The 20,630-nt window shown below is 35.7% G+C and overlaps 1 protein-coding gene across 1 annotated transcript; it reads right to left on the reverse strand.

The window, feature by feature from the left end:
- Positions 1-2,847: 2,847 nt before the first annotated feature.
- LOC140166656 (monocarboxylate transporter 13-like) lies at positions 2,848-20,323 on the reverse strand. The gene is made up of 4 exons (XM_072190155.1): positions 20,095-20,323; positions 16,340-16,483; positions 5,348-6,490; positions 2,848-3,515 (listed from the first exon to the last, which is right to left on the reverse strand). Exons 1-4 carry the CDS (start codon positions 20,321-20,323, stop codon positions 3,331-3,333), a joined length of 1,701 nt encoding a protein of 566 aa, XP_072046256.1. The 3' UTR covers positions 2,848-3,330.
- Between the last annotated feature and the right edge of the window lie 307 nt (positions 20,324-20,630).

Here is a 20,630-nt window from a genome sequence, read left to right on the forward strand (position 1 = left end):
TAACACGGTTTGTTTTTATATTACATGTTAGAAATACGAAGTGCAATGAACCAGAAAGACAATAGTCAAATATTAGTCATCGCAGGTGCGTACTTTTATAACAACAAATGCAAGATAACCATATCAAAATAAGTAGCTTAAACGGGATAGTTGCAGTATAAGCACAACCCAATAACCGCGAATTATTCTATTGTTTCTCTGATAGATGGCACAATATATCCAAAACAACCCTTCCAAGGCCAGAGTAATGGAAGACACATTCGTCCACGCCCGAATTTGAGATTTCTTGATATTTATCTACACTAAGATGTATTCTTTCGCTTGAAACTGATAAAATACAACTTTCTAATATTTACTCGTATTTTTGCTTGATTTGTGTCACTCTTTTCAACTCTAAAAAGTCACATGGCTCAAGACAGCTTAGTAAATTGGCGGGAAATAATGAGTCAGAAATGCGCGAATGCGAAATATTGTGATAACGCGCGCGATTCATGCCGCGTGACGCGGCGCAACTCTGCGCGTATGTCAAACGCAGTCAAGGCGCATTCGGTATGTTGTTCACGCCAGTAAATGTGGTGTAAACAAAACAAAAATTTGCAGTCAAAATGCCACTTAGAATAGATGTTTTAATTATTTTGAAAGCAGACATTATAGATTTATTGGTGCAAAAAGATGCATATTTAGACCATGCACCAGATACAGCTTTTACAAGCGTGAAAGTCTTACCGTTTTAAAATATAAGGACGTTTTGTGCATAATTTTGACATTTTTTTACTAAAACGTCCATTTCTCAGAGTTCACTTTTGACAATATTGAACGATTTTTGTGACAAGATGACTCGAAAAATATGCAAACAAAAGGTTAACTTTTGCACTATCGTTTAGAGTACATCAAAGCCTAGGGAAGGTTTTCTCATTTTTTCAAAATATTTGTTTTAAACAGAAATATACACCATTATGTGCAATTTTTAGCTTAATAGAGTGACAAAATTGCTTTTTCCACATGTTTTTTTCAATATTTTGAAAAAAGAGACGAATTTCAAAAAAATAAAAAAACCTTCCCTAAGTTCATGTCTCTTCTTCTTGAAAAGCTAACTGATTTTTTTTACTCCGAACGGATTTTTTTCTAAGTTTGTCACAAAAAAATTGGGGTAAAAAAGTGATTTTTTGTGATTTTTTCAAAAACTCGAGATTTTAGAACAAATCTGACGTCACCATGGGATTCTTTGACCCATTTCCTTTCCAAAAATGTATAGTTTTATATATTTTGGACATACAATTCAGAAATAATGATGCTCGAAAAGGTTCATGTTCTCTCCCATTACTCTGCCCTTAACATAGTATTGCGAATAAGCTATCAAAGGTTAAATGTCGTCTTAATGTATAATTATTTCTTACATGCAAGTAACAGGTTGAAACCTGTTATTTCGTCAAAGACGCACGTGAGCAAATTGTTTTCAAGATACTTTGACGTATATTTTGTTAATGTACCTGTGTTAATGCTTCAAAACATTTCCAGTACAATACCATAGATGATTAAAAACAAAATACATGCAACAAAGGACCTTCCCAGCATTCCATGCAAAATATATTTTACAACAATGTTTTTAATGTTGTTGTAGTGTTTTTCATACAAAAACGTTTTCATGGTTTTAAAAACATTTTCATGACCTGTATATACATGTTATATAACCCGATATTTCTGACTATCTCCGATAGACAGACTGACTCTGGGATAGACTTTGGCTGTGTTAACACCATGGAATGTATATTCATTCACATTCCAAGAGATGGTAGTCTCTCCAAAGCATATCATTGTGTCGTCTGACGATTGCCTTTTAGGCATGAAACTCAGAGTAGCCGTTCCTTCCTATTCTGGAAGGTCTGTTCTTTTTATTCGCACTCCGTTTTGAAATTGAGCACTTTATTCATAAGATGAGTAAAATGTTGTTAACCCGATATTTAGATGTAATTAAACCTTTTGACGTTTATAAAATTTAATAAGAATTATGTCTTTGTTGTGTTTATAACGTATTGTTCAATTCATGTGTAATTAGCAGAAATCAATAGCGGACACGCAGGCCCGTACGCAGGGGGGTGCGGGGGTGCGGTCGCAAATTTGATAAAGTACACAAAAAGTCCGAAAATATGACAATTCAGGTTTTTTACGCTTTTTCGGTCCAAAAGGTGCAAATTGTGGAAAGAAAGTCCACTTTTCACAAAATTGCCTCCCCCCTCTTGATAAAAGTCCAATTTTTCAAACAAAAAAAATCCTGCGTACGGGCCTGCGGACACGTCTTATACAGCTATAATAAGATACGGTTTGAAAAACAACAACAAGATCCCATGAAATCAATAATAGATTTCAAGGGATCTTGTTTTTGCTAACACATGATAATTGGTGCACCTGTGAATAAGGACATAAAACTGAAACGTGACTGGGTCACACACATTTGCCTACACATACTTAGAACAAACATACATATATGAAGTAGGTCAGGATGTCGTAGAACAAAACTTTACCATGTTTACGACTGAAAGTTTTCACCATATATAGGCCTATTATATTACTGAAAAACGGGAATGTCCGAATGTCGCTTATGATGGCAATATGCTAGATCAATAAATGTAACAAAAAGGCAGAGATAAATATATAATTTTCATAACTAAGTATTTCAGCTGCGTAAGGGAGTGTGAGCGATGAAAATAGTTACGTATCACTGTGGTTCAGTACCTATATACTCGCTCTTCCATTGTTGTGTCACACTTTGTACATATTGTTTTCTAAATTACACTTTTAATTCATTACGGAATAAAATGGTTGCTTAAATGTGTAACCTACTACTTAAGGTGAATTCAAAGAAATACAACAATACCAATTGTATTCATAATTTCAACCCAGGCAAAGCTGTAAAATACATTTCAGCAACCACAATGGGCTGCTGCAACCACAATGGGCCGCAATGCACCTAACCTTTAGTGTTAATGTAATTAGGGTTAGGGTTTAGAGTTAGAGTTAGAGTTAGAGTTAGAGTTAGAGTTAGAGTTAGAGTTAAGGTTAGCGTTAAGTTAAGGATTATCGCATTGCGGTCCATTATGTTTGCAGAACAATAAATCGCCTCCCGGGGACTCGCTCTTACATTATTGTATTACATTTTATACTAAATTGCACTTGTAAAATATTACAGTATAAAAATGGTTGCTAAAAATAACATAATACTACTTGCGTATAGCAACATTCAAAGTAATACAACATTACCAATATTTTAATGTTAACCCATGAACAGCTGTAAACACAAAACCTATTCATTTATGAAGAGCGCCCGCGCTCTTACACTTGGTCTGGTTTGCATTCTTCAACGTTATTATCCTCAGGTACCGGTTGATGGCGCTCTCTATACTCTTTGCAACAATTAAAGAGTGGTATTAATATCAATATCCCGGATGCAAGAGAGTAAATTACTCCTGTTACGTAGAATGAAAGATCATAGTCACCCGTTGCGTCACGCAGCAAACCTAGAAAAAACAAGACAATGTTTATGGATTTATTTAATATGGTCATGTAGTTTTTACATTCTACTACACACAGTTTGTCATTATGCAATTTTATATTGTGATGTGCCCTGAGTAATTTAATTTTATTATTTGTATTTGTTTTACAACTTAAGGGGGTACTACACCCCTGTGGTAAATTTGTGAATATTTTGCATTTTTCTCAAAACATATTAACACACTGGTAACCAAAGTTATGTATATTATTGGGGCAAGGAATCCAATTACTACACTGAAATTCCAGTGACTCAAGAGAAGCGGTTCAGTATATATGATAGAAAATGAGGTACATCCTAGGTACCTTATTTCTTATCATAAATAACGAACCGCTTGTCTTGGGTCACTGAAATTACAGTGTAGTAATTGGATTCCTTGCCCCAATAATATAAATAACTTTTGTTACCACTGTGTTATTAGTTTTTGAGAAAAATGCAAAAGTAGACACAAATTTATCAAGGGGTGTAGTACCCCCTTAAAGCTATGTCCTGAGAAATAAGTGAAAGAGGAAACCCAAGAGTTTGTGTGTTATGACATGTTTTAGGGGAAATCCCTTTATATAGTAAACAAACTCAGTCAGAGTTATTGATAATCTTGGAAACTCCCCACTATTCCAAAATGTTCAGTGTTGCCTAATGTTAACTGGGAAACCCCCATTTGCTAATATAAGCTGAATGTGACAGAATGGTCTATTAATAGATTGTGGGTTTTGGGGTATATAAAAAGGTGAAAGCATTGGAGTTCGCTTTTGGCAGAATATGAAGAGAGTTTGTGGATTTTATATGTGTTGGCCTTCGTTGTGCTTCAAAAGGAGGTACATTTGAACCAGTATGCATAGCCAATAATGTGCTATTTTAATACAGCAACGATTTTTAGTGTATGTTTTGGATACATGTATGAAAGTCTGATTTAAAAAACAACACATCTGTAAATAAAGTGGAGCAGTGCAGAAAGCAGCCTGTTTCCTGGAGAAAGAGAGTGATTTGTGAAAGAAGCTCAATTTTTTGGAGATTGTCATCTGCACAAGGAGTTAAGTGTTTGGAGAATGCAGCATCATTTTTGTGCGATGATTTTATACGCAAGGGATATATACCGTGTGTCATAAGTCTGTTCCTCCCCCATAAGAAAACCATTTTAACATTCTTTAAATTAAACTTACACAATTAATTTGATATTAATTTGTTACTGGTTATTGTTTTAGATTAATTAAAATGTCACTTAGCAATTTATTTGAAGTTGTTGTCTCTTTATGGTCGATAACCTCCGAAGGTATGCAAACCTCGGTTATTGTTGTTTTTCTATTGAAATCCGAGGTTTGTAGACCTTTGAATCCGTCAATACATACAAAATTAGTTCTAAAAATCTAGAACAACAGCCGACATATTTTTTCTTTGCAATGCGCCTTTGGATTCATTGCAGCTAGTAGCCCAAAGGCAAATAAACAGAGGGGGTACTTCCATATTGATGCTACGCTCCATGGGAAGTCGGAATATAGGCGGAACGGACTTTCGACACACGGTATATTTGTAAATGCAAGTGTACAGTGGACTTTATATTTTTGCTTTGCTTGGAATTCGGCAGGTCAACCAGAAAGTATTATCTCATTCCTTTGGAAGTTCTTTTCCTTGCATGATCTTTATCTTTAAACCTGGTTCTATTTTTTCTTTCCATAATGGCGGCCAGCATGTTTATGGACCTTTTAACCTGGCTTGAGCATGTTTTTATTCTGGTCCCATCAGGACCCAAGCGTATCTCAGCATAGAGCGACCGTTTAAACAAACCTATACAAATATACTCACCAACGAAGTAGCCACCAGCTACCATTCCAATACCATCGCAAAACAACGCCATCCCATAGGCTGTCGTCATCTTAGAGAGTCCAACTAAATCCTTCAGCACAACAGGTACAATGGGATAATATATACCACACGATAACCCCACGACTAAAGCTGTAAACATAACACCAATGAAGGTCCCACTCATTGGGTTCAAAATGCATGCACCTGCTGATAGGACTAGAGCAAGTGAGTCTAAAACAAGAGGCGAAATGAGTTGCTTATCCACACACCATCCATGTGATATTCTGGTTACTATCGATCCCATCCCAATCACGGAAAGTACTAATGCAGATTGTTTGTCGGAGACTCCAGATCGCTCTGCTTGAGGTACAATATGAATCAGGACTGCCATATGAGCAAACGACATAAGGAAATCCACACAACATACAAGCAGGACAGCTGGTTTATCCATTAACAAAGACCTCTTCACTCTTCGTCCGCAACTATATACAGAAGAATCTATGATGCCCTCTTCAGGTAGCTCGGAATGAGCCACTGAAAGCGCACCTGATGATCTTTGCGTGGAATGTCTCGATACTGTCGCATATGAATGATGACTACTGTGGTTACTATCAAAACTATGTCTTTGATTACTGTCAAAACTGTGCCTTTCGTGCGTAGAAAGATGTGTGTAGTTAGCTGATTGCGCAGCGGTCTCTTCAAACGCTACGGCTTCTGTGGTGAAGGTGTTCTGTCCTTCTAGTTCTGTCTGTGGATTATGAGATGTTATTAACACATACTCGCATGAGGTATCCGTTTTATCAAATGTCACCTGTAACTGGGGCAAATTAGGATCCGTTGCCTCTTGTCCACCTTGGTGTACTCGGGCTAGCATTCCAGTGCTGGATATAATGGAATCTCGCCTTACTTTAATAGGTCTGAAAACAGATGCTCCAATGAGGATATGAAGCGCAAGGCCACCTTGGATGAGTAGACTTCCCCGCCAGCCGTAATAGTCTATGAGGAAGCGGAGTAGTGGTGGAAAGGCAAAGACGCCCACGCCAGGTCCTACAAATGCGATCCCATTGGCAATTGTATACCTGTCGTGGAAATGGATTCCTACTACTATTACAGCTGAGACGTAGACAAGGGAGGCACCCAAACCTGGAAATAAGAATATGGGACATGACAAATAAGAATAAGAAGATGACAAATATTAGGCTAAATATTTTGAAAAGTAACGCGAGTGGTGAGATATCTTCAATACGAAAGGTCAATTTTCGAATGATAGTTGGCTTTTCCTCCCCGTTACATATACTTTAATGATTTGCATGTTAGCCATAGGCTTCAACATAAAAAAAGTTTTGAGACATTTTTTCAAAATATCAAGAGTCTCAAGAACCACTGAATCAATACTAGACTTGTTTGTACTCATTTTAATGCATTTTTCATGCTGATTTCAAATATGGCCATGAAAATTTACATTTCTGAGTGAAACTTGTCGTCAGTCGACACCCGCGTGGAGAGAGTTAAGTACATATCATTAGATTTCTAATGTTTACTTCGAGGACTCTTAAGGGGTACTACACCCTGGCCAATTTTGTGCCTATTTTTGCATTTTTCTCAAAATTATAGCGCATTGGTGACAAGTAAGATATGTATATTATAGGGGCAAGGACTACAACTACTGCACTGAAAATTCAGCAACTCAAGGCAAGTAGTTATTGATTTATTGATCAAATATTGGTTTTCCCTCATTTTTGACTGTAACTCCACAACTGTTGCCTCTGCTGAAATAAAATTTCCAGTGCAGTAATTGTAGTCCTTAAACCCTATAATATACATATCTTACTTGTCACCAATGCACTTTAATTTTTGAGAAAAATGCAAAAATAGGCACAAATTTATCAAGGGGTGTAGTACCCCCTTAAATGTCAAAAATATCAATTTTTAATCATTTGCCATAAATTGTGTATTGCATCATGTATATCGCGAATTTCAATTATCAAAATAAAATTATTTGATATCAAAAGGACATTCCTCGTATTCAGAAAGCAATCCGATATGTTAGGTCCTAAACAAAAAATACTGTGTAAACGTTACTATCCGATCCCTTAAGTTTATAGAAAAACGCTCTTGTTTTCTGGTTGGTTTTTGTTTGCAAATTGCCGAAATACAATATTGGTCATCTTGATCATTGATGACCGAGTAAAATCGTAAAATGCACAACTTTCACATGACAAGATACTATTTAAATTATTCTGGGCCACCCTGTAGTCATTGGTATTGTCGTGTATCATCATTCATAATATTGCTGGTATATATGTCTCCAACCAATTTGATCATTCAGGTATATAACTACCATGACTTGATGAGTCTTAATGATATGCCATACAAACAGATAGAACACCATGAAAAACAAACATGTTTGGATAAAAGTTGATAATTGGCACAAATAAAAATGGCAAACGGAGTTCAAAAACTTCAATGTCTGATGCAGGTATTGACAGCTGCAGTTTTAATAAAAGACAATAACAGCAATATATTGGCATTATGAACATCACCACCGAAATGCAGTTAAGGGATCTGGAATGAGCGTTTTGAGACAATAACAGCAACTTATATTGGCATTATGAACATCACCACCGAAATGCAGTTAAAGGGCGTCCATTTTTAAGCGTTCATTTGTAGACACTATTGTATGTTAATGTAAAATCACGGTCTATCAAAACTGTATATTGCAACAATCATATTTTGTGACAAACTTCCTTTTTCTCTTCTATTATAAATTTCCCACTGCCATAATTATTTTCTATTAAATGTTAGACTTTATAAAAAGAGTTAATGTGAGGAAGTAAATGAAAAATATCATCAATATAAATGACCATGTAGCTTGGTGCAATGTACGATGAGCAGAATGACTTCTATTCACGCTAGCGGGTCAAGGCTAATAATTAGAGATTCCATGGCTTTTGTAATTTGGTTTAGAATTTGATTTATCAAACAGCCAAGGACAACATCTATTCATATGTCCTTTACAAGTATAGATGTGTACGGACGTTGGAGATGTGTAAAATGTTATGCAGCCGCTGTGCATATTGCTAAGAACTTGCTTTAAACATGTGATGCATTATTATAGATTTTTAGCTTTGTTAAGCAAAGTAGAAGCAAACAAATAATTGATTAAAAATCATAGTTTGAGAAAGATTTCTGGATCGAGGTATTCATTATTGTTGTCCATCCCAGTAGCGGTAAGCCTGCACTAATGCCGGGACACGGGACGTGTTGACCAAATTCCCTAAAATAATGAACAAAATCGTAATTATTGTTTATCCCGGTAGCGGTAAGACTACATAAGTACCAGAACAGGATAAATAAATTCCCTAAAATAATGAGTAAAGTCTTAATTATTGGATATCCGGTTAGTGGTATAATACTACATTGGTGCCAAACTCCACACACACAAAAATCAACAAAGTCTTGATTATTGGCCATCCCGGTAGATACAAAACTGCATTAGTGCCGGAACGCATAACCAAATTCCTCAAGAGAATGGACGAAGTTATAATTAGGAGTTATCCTGGTAGTGGTAAGACTACATTATTGCATGGACATGTATAATCAAACCCCCCCCCCCCCAAAAATAAATGAGTGAAGTCTTAACTATTGTCCATTCCGGTAGCGGTAAAAACTACATGATCAAATTACTTAAAAGAATGAATGAAGTCTTAACTATTGTCCATTCCGGTACCGGTAAGACTACCCTAGTGCCAGTACCGTCAGTACGTGATAACCAAATTCTCCAAAAGAATGAACGAAGTCTTAATGAGGGGTCATCCCAGTAGTGGTTACGGGCCTGTTTGCAACCTTGTAATTTTATAGAAAAATGCGCTTGTTTTCTGGGTTTTTTTTATGTTTTATTTTTGTTTGCAAATTTGATACCAAAATGCAATATTGGTCATCTTGATCATTTACGGTCGAGTAAAACCGCAAAATGCTAAACTTTCACATGAAAAGATACTATTAAAATTATTCTGGGACACCCTGTAGTCATTGGTATTGTGGTACATCTTCATTCATAATAGTGCTGGTATGTCTCCAACCGATTTGATCTGTCTGAGAACATACACCATGAAAAACAAACATGTTTGGATAAAAGTTGATAATTGGCACAAATAAAAATGACAAATGGATTTCAAAAACTTCAATGTCTTCTGCTAAACAATTGTAAACGTAATAGATGCATGTATAAATTGTTTTGTTTGCATAATTCTTTGTTTGATTTTTTGCTTATTTCCATTGTTCATTCTCTCTCCGGGACCACAGATCTTTGTAGCAGTGTCGCTGGGCAATTTCAGTTGAAATAAACACCCCCCCATAATCATCAACAAGTGTAAATTTCAAATGGGGTTACTTGAATTGGAGACATTTGAATTATACACCCCCTGTGTGGGAGATTAAGATCATGTCTTCCACAGGGTCACGGAGTTCGACTGGAATAACCAAATGCATGGAATCAGCGCATTTTTAGTTCAAAAGTTTAAAGTTTAATTCATAACAGAAGGAAATAAGGAATTTTCGCTTTGTCATTTATCATTATTTGCAAATGAGATTGCGAAATAAATATGATGGCGAACTGAAAAAAAAATGTGGTTCAATCACCTAGCCGATAATGTTGCAAAGGTTAAGGGATCTGGAATGAGCGTTTTGAGCGTTTCGACAGTATTTTTTGTGGGACATGAAAGCACATCAGACATATCGAATTGCATTCTGAATACGAAGAATGTCTTTCTGATATCAAATAATGTTCATTTTTTGTTCGTATTCAGAATGCAATTCGATATGTCTGATGTGCTCTAATGTCCCACTATAAATACTGTCCAAACGTTCATACCCCACCCCTTAAACGCTATTGACAGCTGCAGTTTTAATAGAAGACAATAACAGCAACTTATATTGGCATTATGAACATCACCACCGAAATGCAGTTAAAGGGCGTCCATTTTTAAGCGTTCATTTGTAGACACTATTGTATGTTAATGTAAAATCACGGTCTATCAAAACTGTATATTGCAACATAATCATATTTTGTGACAAACAACTTTTTTCTCTTCTATTATAAATTGCCCACTGACATAATTATTTTCTATTGGTGCAATGTACGATGAGCAGAATGACTTCTATTCACGCTAGCGGGTCAAGGCTAATAATTAGAGATTCCATGGCTTTTGTAATTTGGTTTAGAATTTGATTTATAAAACAGCCAAGGACAACATCTATTCATATGTCCTTTACAAGTATAGATGTGTACGGACGTTGGAGATGTGTAAAATGTTATGCAGCCGCTGTGCATATTGCTAAGAACTTGCTTTAAACATGTGATGCATTATTATAGACTTTTAGCTTTGTTAAGCAAAGTAGAAGCAAACAAATAATTGATTAAAAATCAGAGTTTGAGAAAGATTTCTTGATCGAGGTCTTCATTATTGTTGTCCATCCCAGTAGCGGTAAGCCTGCACTAATGCCGGGACACGGGACGTGTTGACCAAATTCCTTAAAATAATGAACAGAGTCTTCATTATGGTTTATTCCGGTACGGTAAGACTACATTGTGTATTAATGGAGATAAGAACCCAACTCCAATCCTTTCTCGGGATGGCACACAACTCAAGGAGGTGTCGGACTTTAAATATCTTGGTTCATTTGTTGCCGACAGCAAGAAAGACTTTCTGACTCGCAAAGCTCAAGCATGGAAAGCTTGCAACAAACTGCACACCATCTGGCAGTCCAACATATCAAGAAATACCAAGCTTGCCTTCTTTAGAGCCTGCATAGAGAGTATCCTCTTATATGGAAGTGAGACCTGGACAATGAAGAAAGATCTTCAGGACCGTCTTGATGGTACCTACACCCGGCTGTTGATGAGGGTTCGAAATATATCCTGGCGTGAACATAAAACCAAAGCAGAGATCTATGATGGTGTTCCACAAGTGTCCTCCATCGTTGCTCAACGGCGAGCCAGATTTGCAGGCCACTGCTACCGTGCAAAAGACCAAATAATTTCAGATGTCATCTGTATGAGGCTTCCACGAACATGTAGAGGAAGAAGACCATTCAACTACATCGACTGTGTGGCAAGGGACGTCAATCAAGAAATTAACGACCTCCCAAATCTGATGGCTGATAGAGATTCCTGGAAAAGAATTGTAAACTCTTTCTCGGATGCGTCCGCAAGATAGATAGATAGAAGACTACATAAGTACCAGAACGTGATAATTAAATACCCTAAAAGAATGAGTAAAGTCTTTTGGTTAGCCGGTTCGGGGTATAATATACTACATTAGTATGATAATGATAACCAAAATTCCACACACACAAAAAATGAACGAAGTCTTGGCCATCCCGGTATAGATCCAAAATTGCATTATTAGTGCCGGAACGTAATAACCAAATACCTCAGCAAAATGAACGAAGTCTAAATTATGGGAAATCCTAGTAGTGGTAAGACTACATTAGTGCCAGGACGTGATAACCAAATTCCTCAACAAAATGAACGAAATCTTAATTAGGGGTCCTCCCAGTAGTGGTATTAGTACCATGTGACATGATAACCACATTCCTCATCAAAATGAACGAAGTAAGACTACATTAGTGCATGGACATGATAACCACATTCCTCAAAAGAACGAATGAAGTCTTTAACTATTGTCCATTCCGGTAGTACTACTAGTAGTAAGACTACATTAGTGCCAGGACGTGATAACCAAATTTCCAAAAAAAATGAATGAGCGAAGTCTTAACTAGTGTCCATTCCGGTAACGGTAAGACTTATTATTATCATTTATTATTAAAACTACATTAGTTTCAGTACATGATAACCAAATTCTCCAACAGAATGAACGAAGTCTTAATCAGGGGTTATCCCAGTAGTGGTAAGACTACGTTGGTGCAGCGGTTTTCATTCTTTTTTTTTTCTTTTTTCTTTTTGTATAATGTCTTGGCCATCCCGATAGATACATTAATAGTGCAGGGATATTATAACCAAATTCCTAAAAAGAATAAAACTTGATCAGAGTACATATACACTATTTCCATAATTTTGAAAATGTTTTGTCATTGAATTTAAATTTTGTTCTTAATGCGGATAATTAAGAATATGTGTGAAACATTGAATATTCAAGTGGTTGAAAATAGTTTAATTCCATCATATATGCAAGATGGCTGTTAGCCACTGTAATTGTCAAGGGAAGGCATCAGATATTTATCCTTGGTCGCTCGGATTCTGAAAACTCATTATTGCTTCAATGTGGTGACATTGAACTCTTTTATAGGTCAGGAAAATTTCTTGAAATATCTTTCCGCAGTATTTTAATCAATGGTTACATTATTACATTTATAACGTGATATAGGCCTAAATTACTTCTTCTATTTGATTTGAAGCTTGCTATGAAACACCAAAAATTTGTTGTTCCAAGAATATCATATTGTGCATAACAACATAGCCTAATACTACCCAGCAAACACAAAAACGTTTTAAAAACGTTTTAAATAAGTTATATTTTGGCTTTTGGTTTAGGTAAAAACGTTTTAATAACATTAAAATGTCGGGTTATATAAAGGTCATGATAACGTTTTAAAACGTTTTGTATGAAAACACACTACAACAATATTTTTAAATGTTTTCTAAAAATGTTATTGTTAACTATTTTTGCAAACATTTTTGCCAAATATTGTGTCAATACTTAAATAACATCATGTTAAAATATTTGAACCCAGCAAACACAGAAATGTTCTTAAAATTTTTTTTCAAAACCTTTTTATAACATTTAAATGTCGGGTTATATAAAGGTCATGAAAACGTTTTAAAACGTTATTGAAAATATTTGGGGCAAACATTTTTCGCAAAATATTTTTCAACCCCAAAATAACATTCTGTTTAGAATGTTTTGTATCAAGTTTTCAAGAATGTTTTTGGAATGTTATTAAAAGGTTTTTATACCCGACATTTAAACGTTTTCTTTAAAACATTTTTGTTTACTGAGCAGTAGATTATCAAAAAATGTTTTTTAAGGTTATGAAAACGTTTTATACTCTTAATATAACCTTTATATAACCCGACATTTAAACGTTTTCTGACAACCATTTATAACATTTTGCGAATGATGTCGAAAACGTTTTGTGTTTGCTGGGTAGTTGCCATGAATATGGCATTCGATGCGCATAATATTATTATTATTCATCAATGCATATTCTGAAAGTGTGTAATGCAAATGCCATGATAAGACAAAATCTACATCTACATCTTAATTCAAACAAACAAATCAGTCTGATGTTGTCTCCGAATGATCATTATCACACATTTCCAAGAATTATGTTTTGCAGAATTTTATATTTACAGATTTTAATAGGATCCACAACATGCTCATCTATCAGGGACACAGTTCTTAAACCCCAATACATTTGTACATTCATTGAATGACCTTTGAAAATTTGGGTACAAATACTCATCTCTACAACTTCAGGTCAAATTTTGCACTATGATTATGTAATTGAGGTTATTGGACTATGCCATTGGGATGAGGCTATTGTGGTCCATAGTGTTTGCATACATTCGACCACGGAGCTAATCCAATCTACATGAACTTGACATAATCAATTGACTTGGAACCTTACATAGCCAATTGACTTTTATGGTTTAACTAACCGTGTTTTCCTGTTAATGCTCTACATGCTATAGCCATGCGCTTCAACAGAAAAAGTTGCAAGTTTTGAAATATTTTCTCAAAATATCAAGAGCTATCTTAAGAACTACTGAACCAATACAAGGCTTGTTTGTACTCATTTTAATACATTTTTCAAGCTGATTCCAAATATGGTCATGAAAATTTACATTTCTGAAATTTTTTAATTTTTTAATTTTTTTTAAACATGTCGTCTGCAGTCGACACCCGCGTGAAGAGAGTTAAGCATATAAAGGTCATTGTAGAATGTCGATATTATTCTATTACCTTATTTTACGCTTGATTTGTCCGAGACTTAGCAGTAATATAAATTATATTTTCAAATACACCTACTTGAAGCCATATTATAACATTTTCATACAAAATAGATTAGTATTTCTTTGCTACAAAATGTTAGCTTTTACTGTCAGATATATCCCCTTTTAATTTTGAGCCAAGCAACTAAGGCAAGCAAAGAAAATTGGAACTTCGGTTGTGTTACAGTATGGTCCTTTGTTGTGTAGATCACAGTCCCGCACGACATGTACGTACTGTGTTATGAACATCGCGTATAGGCCTATACATTCGACTAATATTTCCATCGTGATAATAAAACGACGGTTCCTGCGTTTTATTCAAAATCTGGGATTTTGACAAAACTACAGCACCTAGGGTCTTGATTTTTGCAGGGTATGTTGGTTTAATAAAATATAATATAATCGTGTAAAAAACAGAATTTTGAAAAATATTTAGGGCGTCCTCCTCAGCAATCTTATAATATGGCTTTAAGGTTAGCAACGGGGATTTGTCATTTGGTCTAATACCATTTGGTCTAATATCCATTTCGTCTACATCCATTTCGTCTAAATCCATTAAGTCTATATCCACTACGTCCAATAATCATTTGGTCCTTAACCATTTGGTCAGTTAACCATTTGGTCCGATAACCATTTAGTCTAATAACCAATAAGTCTAAAACCATTTAGTCTAACAACCATTTAGTCTAATACCCATTTGGTCTATAACCAATAGGTCTAATAGCCAGTTGGTCTAATACTCATTTGGTCTACAAACCATTTAGTCTTACAAGTATTTAGTTTATTAATAAATAGAAATGGTATTAGACTAACTAGTAATATTAGACCATATGAGTATTAGACCTAACGGTTATTAGACCAAATGGGTATTAGCCCAAATGGTTATTAAAAAATATTAGACCAAATGGTTATTAGACTATATGGTTAGTAGACATACCGGTTATTAGACCAGACAATATTAGACTAAATAGACATTAGACTATTATGATTATTAGACTAATTGGCAATTAGCCTGTCTGTTAATAGACTAATTGAATATAGACTAAACGGGAATTAGACGAAATGGTATTAGACCAAATGGCAATAGACCTTAGCAACTATCTTAAACTGTTGCAATTTGGTAGTTCACAGAAGTTGCGAATGGAAGTGAGCTTTGGCAAAAATTGCATTGATCATTTCATAGCGAGTGTGAAGAAGAATTCAAATAATCACAGATATACTTTTGTAGGACCTGTGGTTCTTGAGTTATGTTGTAAGAGGGCTGAAACAACATCACTTTTGTAAAACGTACATAACTCATTAACAACAATAAATCAAGCAAGTATATGATTTGTAGAATGAACTTTTGCAAAACATCAAAGTGTTATTTCTCAATAATATACTAACTATCGATTTTTTTTGGCTGCTTCGACCAACAATACCTAGTCTACCCTTAAAGGAACATCAACGATTTGTTTACCATGATTGGGTACATTAATTAATTCAATATAATCTCGTCAAAAACCATTCGTAATTAATTGATTCTGTGACGCAATTATTCGTCAAAATTACATCAGTGATGTACCACTTTTTGGCTTCTACCTTTAAAAACATGTAAGCTACATTGATACCGATGCCACCAATAGAACGAGAAGATTTGCCCCTTCATTTTGCATACCACTTTGTCCATTTTTTTCTCATTTCTTCACAAAATGCAAAAAAAAACCGAAAAAATGCAATGGTTGTAGTACCCCTTTAAAGAAAAAACGCTTTTTCCGGGAGAAAGGACTGGTGGATTGGTTGTGTTAACATTTTGGTACTATTTCTCTATTCTAAGCTGAAGTTAGGTCAAACAAAACGAAGATTTGACAAATATGTTGGGGTGTGGGTGTAGGGGTGTGTGGGGGAGGGTAGTGTGTAGGGCATGTGTCGGGGTTGGGTGGGGGTGTCTGCGGCAGTGTTTGTAATGTGAGAAGGTACGGGCATTCTTATCTTACCTGAGATAAGGCCAACACAGGCAAAGAGTTGTATGGAAGATGAAGCGAAGGAACCACCCACAAAGCCACAAGCTGTCAGTACACCACCCGTCATAGCGGTCTTACGGCATCCGAATCTCTTTACACTGTTGCTACCAAGAGGCCCTGTACATAGCAAGAAACGCATACACTAGGATCCACAACATGCTCATCTATCAGGGCACAGTTCTTTAACCCCAATACATACGTACATTATTCGAATAACCTTAGAAAATCTGGGTACAACTACTCATACTCTGCAACTTGAGGTCAAATTTTGCAGTATGATTGTTTAATTGAGGTTATTGAACTATGCCATTGGGATGAGGCCATTGTGGTCCATAGTGATATAGAGTGTGTTTTAATCACGATTTCCGAGAAATACAGTTTGGCATATTTATCTATTTTAATCTTTATAGTTTTGTCTCATGAAACGCTTTCTTTAATGGTTTATTTTTTCCAAAGTACACACCACGTTTGTGTTGGTGCCCCGTGATATATGTTCAAAATCATTAAGTGATTTAATATGATACTTTTATAATAATGTAATGCTTGAAACCACGTTTCACATGTTGGCAGTCTCGGTAGCGGTAATGGTAATACCAAGGTTTCAAGTATTGTTAGTGGTAAATCTACCTTAATGTCTTGTTTGCACTAAAATGTATGGAAACATCGGCAGTGTTAAGTCTACATTAATGTTAAGGTCGCACCAAATTTCAAATATTGGCAACCCCGCTAGTGTAAATCTACATTAATGTCAAAGTTGCACCAAAGTTCAAATACCTGGAACCTTGTTAGTGGTAAGTCTACTTAATATTAAAGTTGCACCAAAGCTCAATTGTGGGGCGCCCTGAAAGAGGAAAATCTACATTAATATAATTGGAGTTGCACCAAATTTCAAATCTTGGCAACCTCGGTAGTGGTAAGTCTACATTAATGTTAATGTTGCACCAAATGTCAAATATGGGCAAGTTTACGATAATCTTAAAGTTGTACCAAATTGCACAAAAGTTCAAATAGTGGCACCCTCGTTATTGGTGAGTCTACAATAATATTAAAGTTGTTCAAAATTGTATTATCAGCAACCCTGGTAGTGTTAAAATTACAGTAATGTTAAAGGTGTACCAACTTATATACATCGGGAACCCCGGTATTGGAAAGTCTACATTAAATTATAATTGCATCAAATTTCAAATAGTGGCACCCTCGACTTAGTGGTAAGTCTACAATAATGTTAAAGTTGCCTTAAATTTCAAATATTGGGAACCACGGTAGTGGTAAGTCAACTAAACATTAATATTGTAGTTGCAACAAATTTTCAAATATTGACAACCCCGACAGAGGAAAGTCTACTTTAATGAAAATTTGCACCAAATTTCATATATTTACAACCTCGGTAGTGGTGAGTCTACATTAATGTTAATGTTAATGTTAATATTAATGTTTATGTTAATGTTGAATCAAATTAATTTGCAAGTCTAATAATGTTAAGCTGTACCAAATTTCATATTATCGGGAATCCCGATAGAGGTAAGTCTACGTTAATGATACAGGGTGTCCCAGAATGATTTGTACCGTGTTTGCAAAAATAACTAAAAATAGAAGACGGGCAGTGTATCTATTTTTGATACCAGCATTATAATGTTGGATATGTCTCCTACTTATTCTGTTAATTTCAGCACGCTACCTTTATTTGTTTTGGCGTGGCATGCAATAATGTAAAATCGATGAAAAACGACTCGGATACCTTTGAAAAATGGCACGATACGATTAAAGTGAAGAACGTGGGATGTTTGGCACAGCATTTCGACGACAACTACTGTTGGGGTTGCGCCTTAAAGCCCGCCTTAAAGCTTGCCGGACAGCTGCAATGTTCGCTCTAGTTCTTGCAGTCTTACGAGCACCTGAAGCTTCACTCTGCCGATTCCTGACAGTTCCGTGCTCGTCAAACTTCTTTACGTTATACACTATCTCTAATGAATCTTCTTTGCGTCTCAACATAGCTGCCGGTTTGCCAGTAAGTTTTTGAAAGAAATCCACGCTGCTGTACAGTAAATTGAGGAGCCGACTTTTCTGTACCACAACCTGTTCGATCTCTGCAAGCATTTCAAATGACATGGACCTCACACCACAATAACTATATTTAAAACTACCGCCAAAGAGAGAATGGGATTAGGCCACAAATCCTTAATTCCATATAATGATTGCTTCGTAACGTCATAAATAATAGATAGATATCGGCTATTTAGTGGAAATATGAACAGGGCACAACTAAAATACCTGCATAACTTTTTCCAAATAACTTTGTGCTGAACGGTTAGTAATGTTACGGATTTTCAAAATAGGTTGCGTTGTCAAAACTTAGAATTCACCATTTTTACGCAATCTTCTATAACTTCTACTAGAAACGTCCAAATTTTAAAAACTAAAAAATCTGAGAAAGCTAACTATATGTAGAACTTAAAATGCAAAACAATATGACCATTCAACATGCCCTTCATACCTAAAAAATTCTATCTTTCCCGGTACAGATCATTCTGGGACACCCTGTATGATACAGTTACGCAAAATTCCAAATAGTGGCGTCCTCTTTAGTGGTTAAGTCTTATCGGGAACCCTGGTGGTGGTAAGTCTACATTAATGTTAAAGTTGCATCAAATACCAAAGATTGGGAACCCAGTAGTGGTAAGTCTTCATTAATATTATAGTTGCACCAAATTTTAAATATTGGTACCTCGGTAGTGATAAATCTACAGTAATGAAAATTTGCACCAAATTTCAAATATTGGTAACCCCGGTAGTGGTAAGTCTACATTAATGTTAAAGTTGTATCACACATTAATCTTTAATTAATAACACTAATTTAATTTCTTCTTTATTAACTCCGTGCAATACTATATGGACAACCCAGTAGAAATGCCTAATATGAACAGCAGTATGGCACAATAAAGCATATCGTCAGCCTGCTACGCTAATTGCCTAAGTCATTTTTTGTAATTTTGAGAACAAAGTACAAAATATGGTTCAAGCATGCATTTAAACATATTTCTTCACCAATCTTTGCACAAGAATAAATGATAATGATACTAATAAAAGGGAATAATCCAAAATAATTAGGGTAATTACATAACTGATGCATGCTTGAACCACATTTTGTTCTTTGTTCTCAAAATTACAAAAAATGACTTAGGAAATTAGCGTAGCAGGCTGACGATATTTAAACACTATCCAGCGTTGTCTAAGCTGAACAGTATCGTATAACAAGGGCGAGGACAAATTTATTAGCATTCCCTACCATAACATAAATCGCCCCATTAATAATCTTCCCCAAAACCCATCCAATTGTCAATGTGCTTCTCATACTCCACTACATCAATCAATTACAATGCAAACTACCATTAGCTACCCTAGACAATCACCGCCATGGATATATTAAATTCCCCTCGCAAACCCCTGGAAATCAGATACAATACCTATCCCTCTCATACCCACTAATATCATCTGACGTACCAGGGTTGCCACAACATTTCAGCCCGAATCGCGGGTCAAATAATCGAAAAGTCGCCCAATTTTTCTCTTTACCGTTGGTTTCTATGGGGCAGGAAACTATCGGAAGTCGCGGGAGCCAATATTGAAAAGTCGCCCAAATGTTTTCTTAACCATTCGTTTCTATGGGACAGGAAATTGTCAAAAGTCGCGGGAAAATCTTCAAAAGTCGCCCAATTGGGCTGACGTACCAAATGCGAGTAGAAAAGCAAGAGCTGAACTTATTATCCATCCAGTTTCGGCAGACGTGGATTGAAACTCATCTTCAACGGAGACTCCATAGACACCCATGGTTTGTAGTAGACCCATGGTGAACACTAGCGCTTCGAATGCACCCATGAGAATGGCCCAGCGCCATTTGCCTTCCCTGACAGCTGGCTGGTGAGGATGAGGCACCTGGATTCCCAAGTCCTCAGTCATTCTAGAAAAAAAAAAGAGAAACTTTTTTAAAGCGAGCAAATACATACTTTATTGTATTATTACTTTATTATGGGTTATATGTGACCGTACACCACGAATAACCCGTAAAGTCGGCCCTGTTAAAGTTTGTTTTATTTTGTGTTTAGAAAATATATATCATAAGCTTTAAAATGGTATATCAGTTGACTTCAAACGATATCCAGAAGCGGGGTTATAGTTTGTTGAACATTGCTCCTTCAAGCAAATGGTACCCTTTTTCGATTCTACATGTGTCTCTTTTTCCACATTGCTGGTAATAAATATCAAA

The sequence above is a fragment of the Amphiura filiformis genome, chromosome 12 (assembly GCF_039555335.1).
Source record: "Amphiura filiformis chromosome 12, Afil_fr2py, whole genome shotgun sequence".
NCBI lineage: Eukaryota > Metazoa > Echinodermata > Ophiuroidea > Amphilepidida > Amphiuridae > Amphiura > Amphiura filiformis.

What these genes read in the sequence shown, in the direction of transcription:
- LOC140166656 (XM_072190155.1), bottom strand. Translation starts at nt 20,323, where the DNA reads ATGACTGAGGACTTGGGAATCCAGGTGCCTCATCCTCACCAGCCAGCT. An exon ending in TGCTTTTCTACTCGCATTTG is followed by an intron (nt 16,484 to 20,094) that starts GTACGTCAGCCC and finishes TGCTATGTACAG; the next exon opens with GGCCTCTTGGTAGCAACAGT. An exon ending in AGCTGGTGGCTACTTCGTTG is followed by an intron (nt 3,516 to 5,347) that starts GTGAGTATATTT and finishes TGTTTTTTCTAG; the next exon opens with GTTTGCTGCGTGACGCAACG.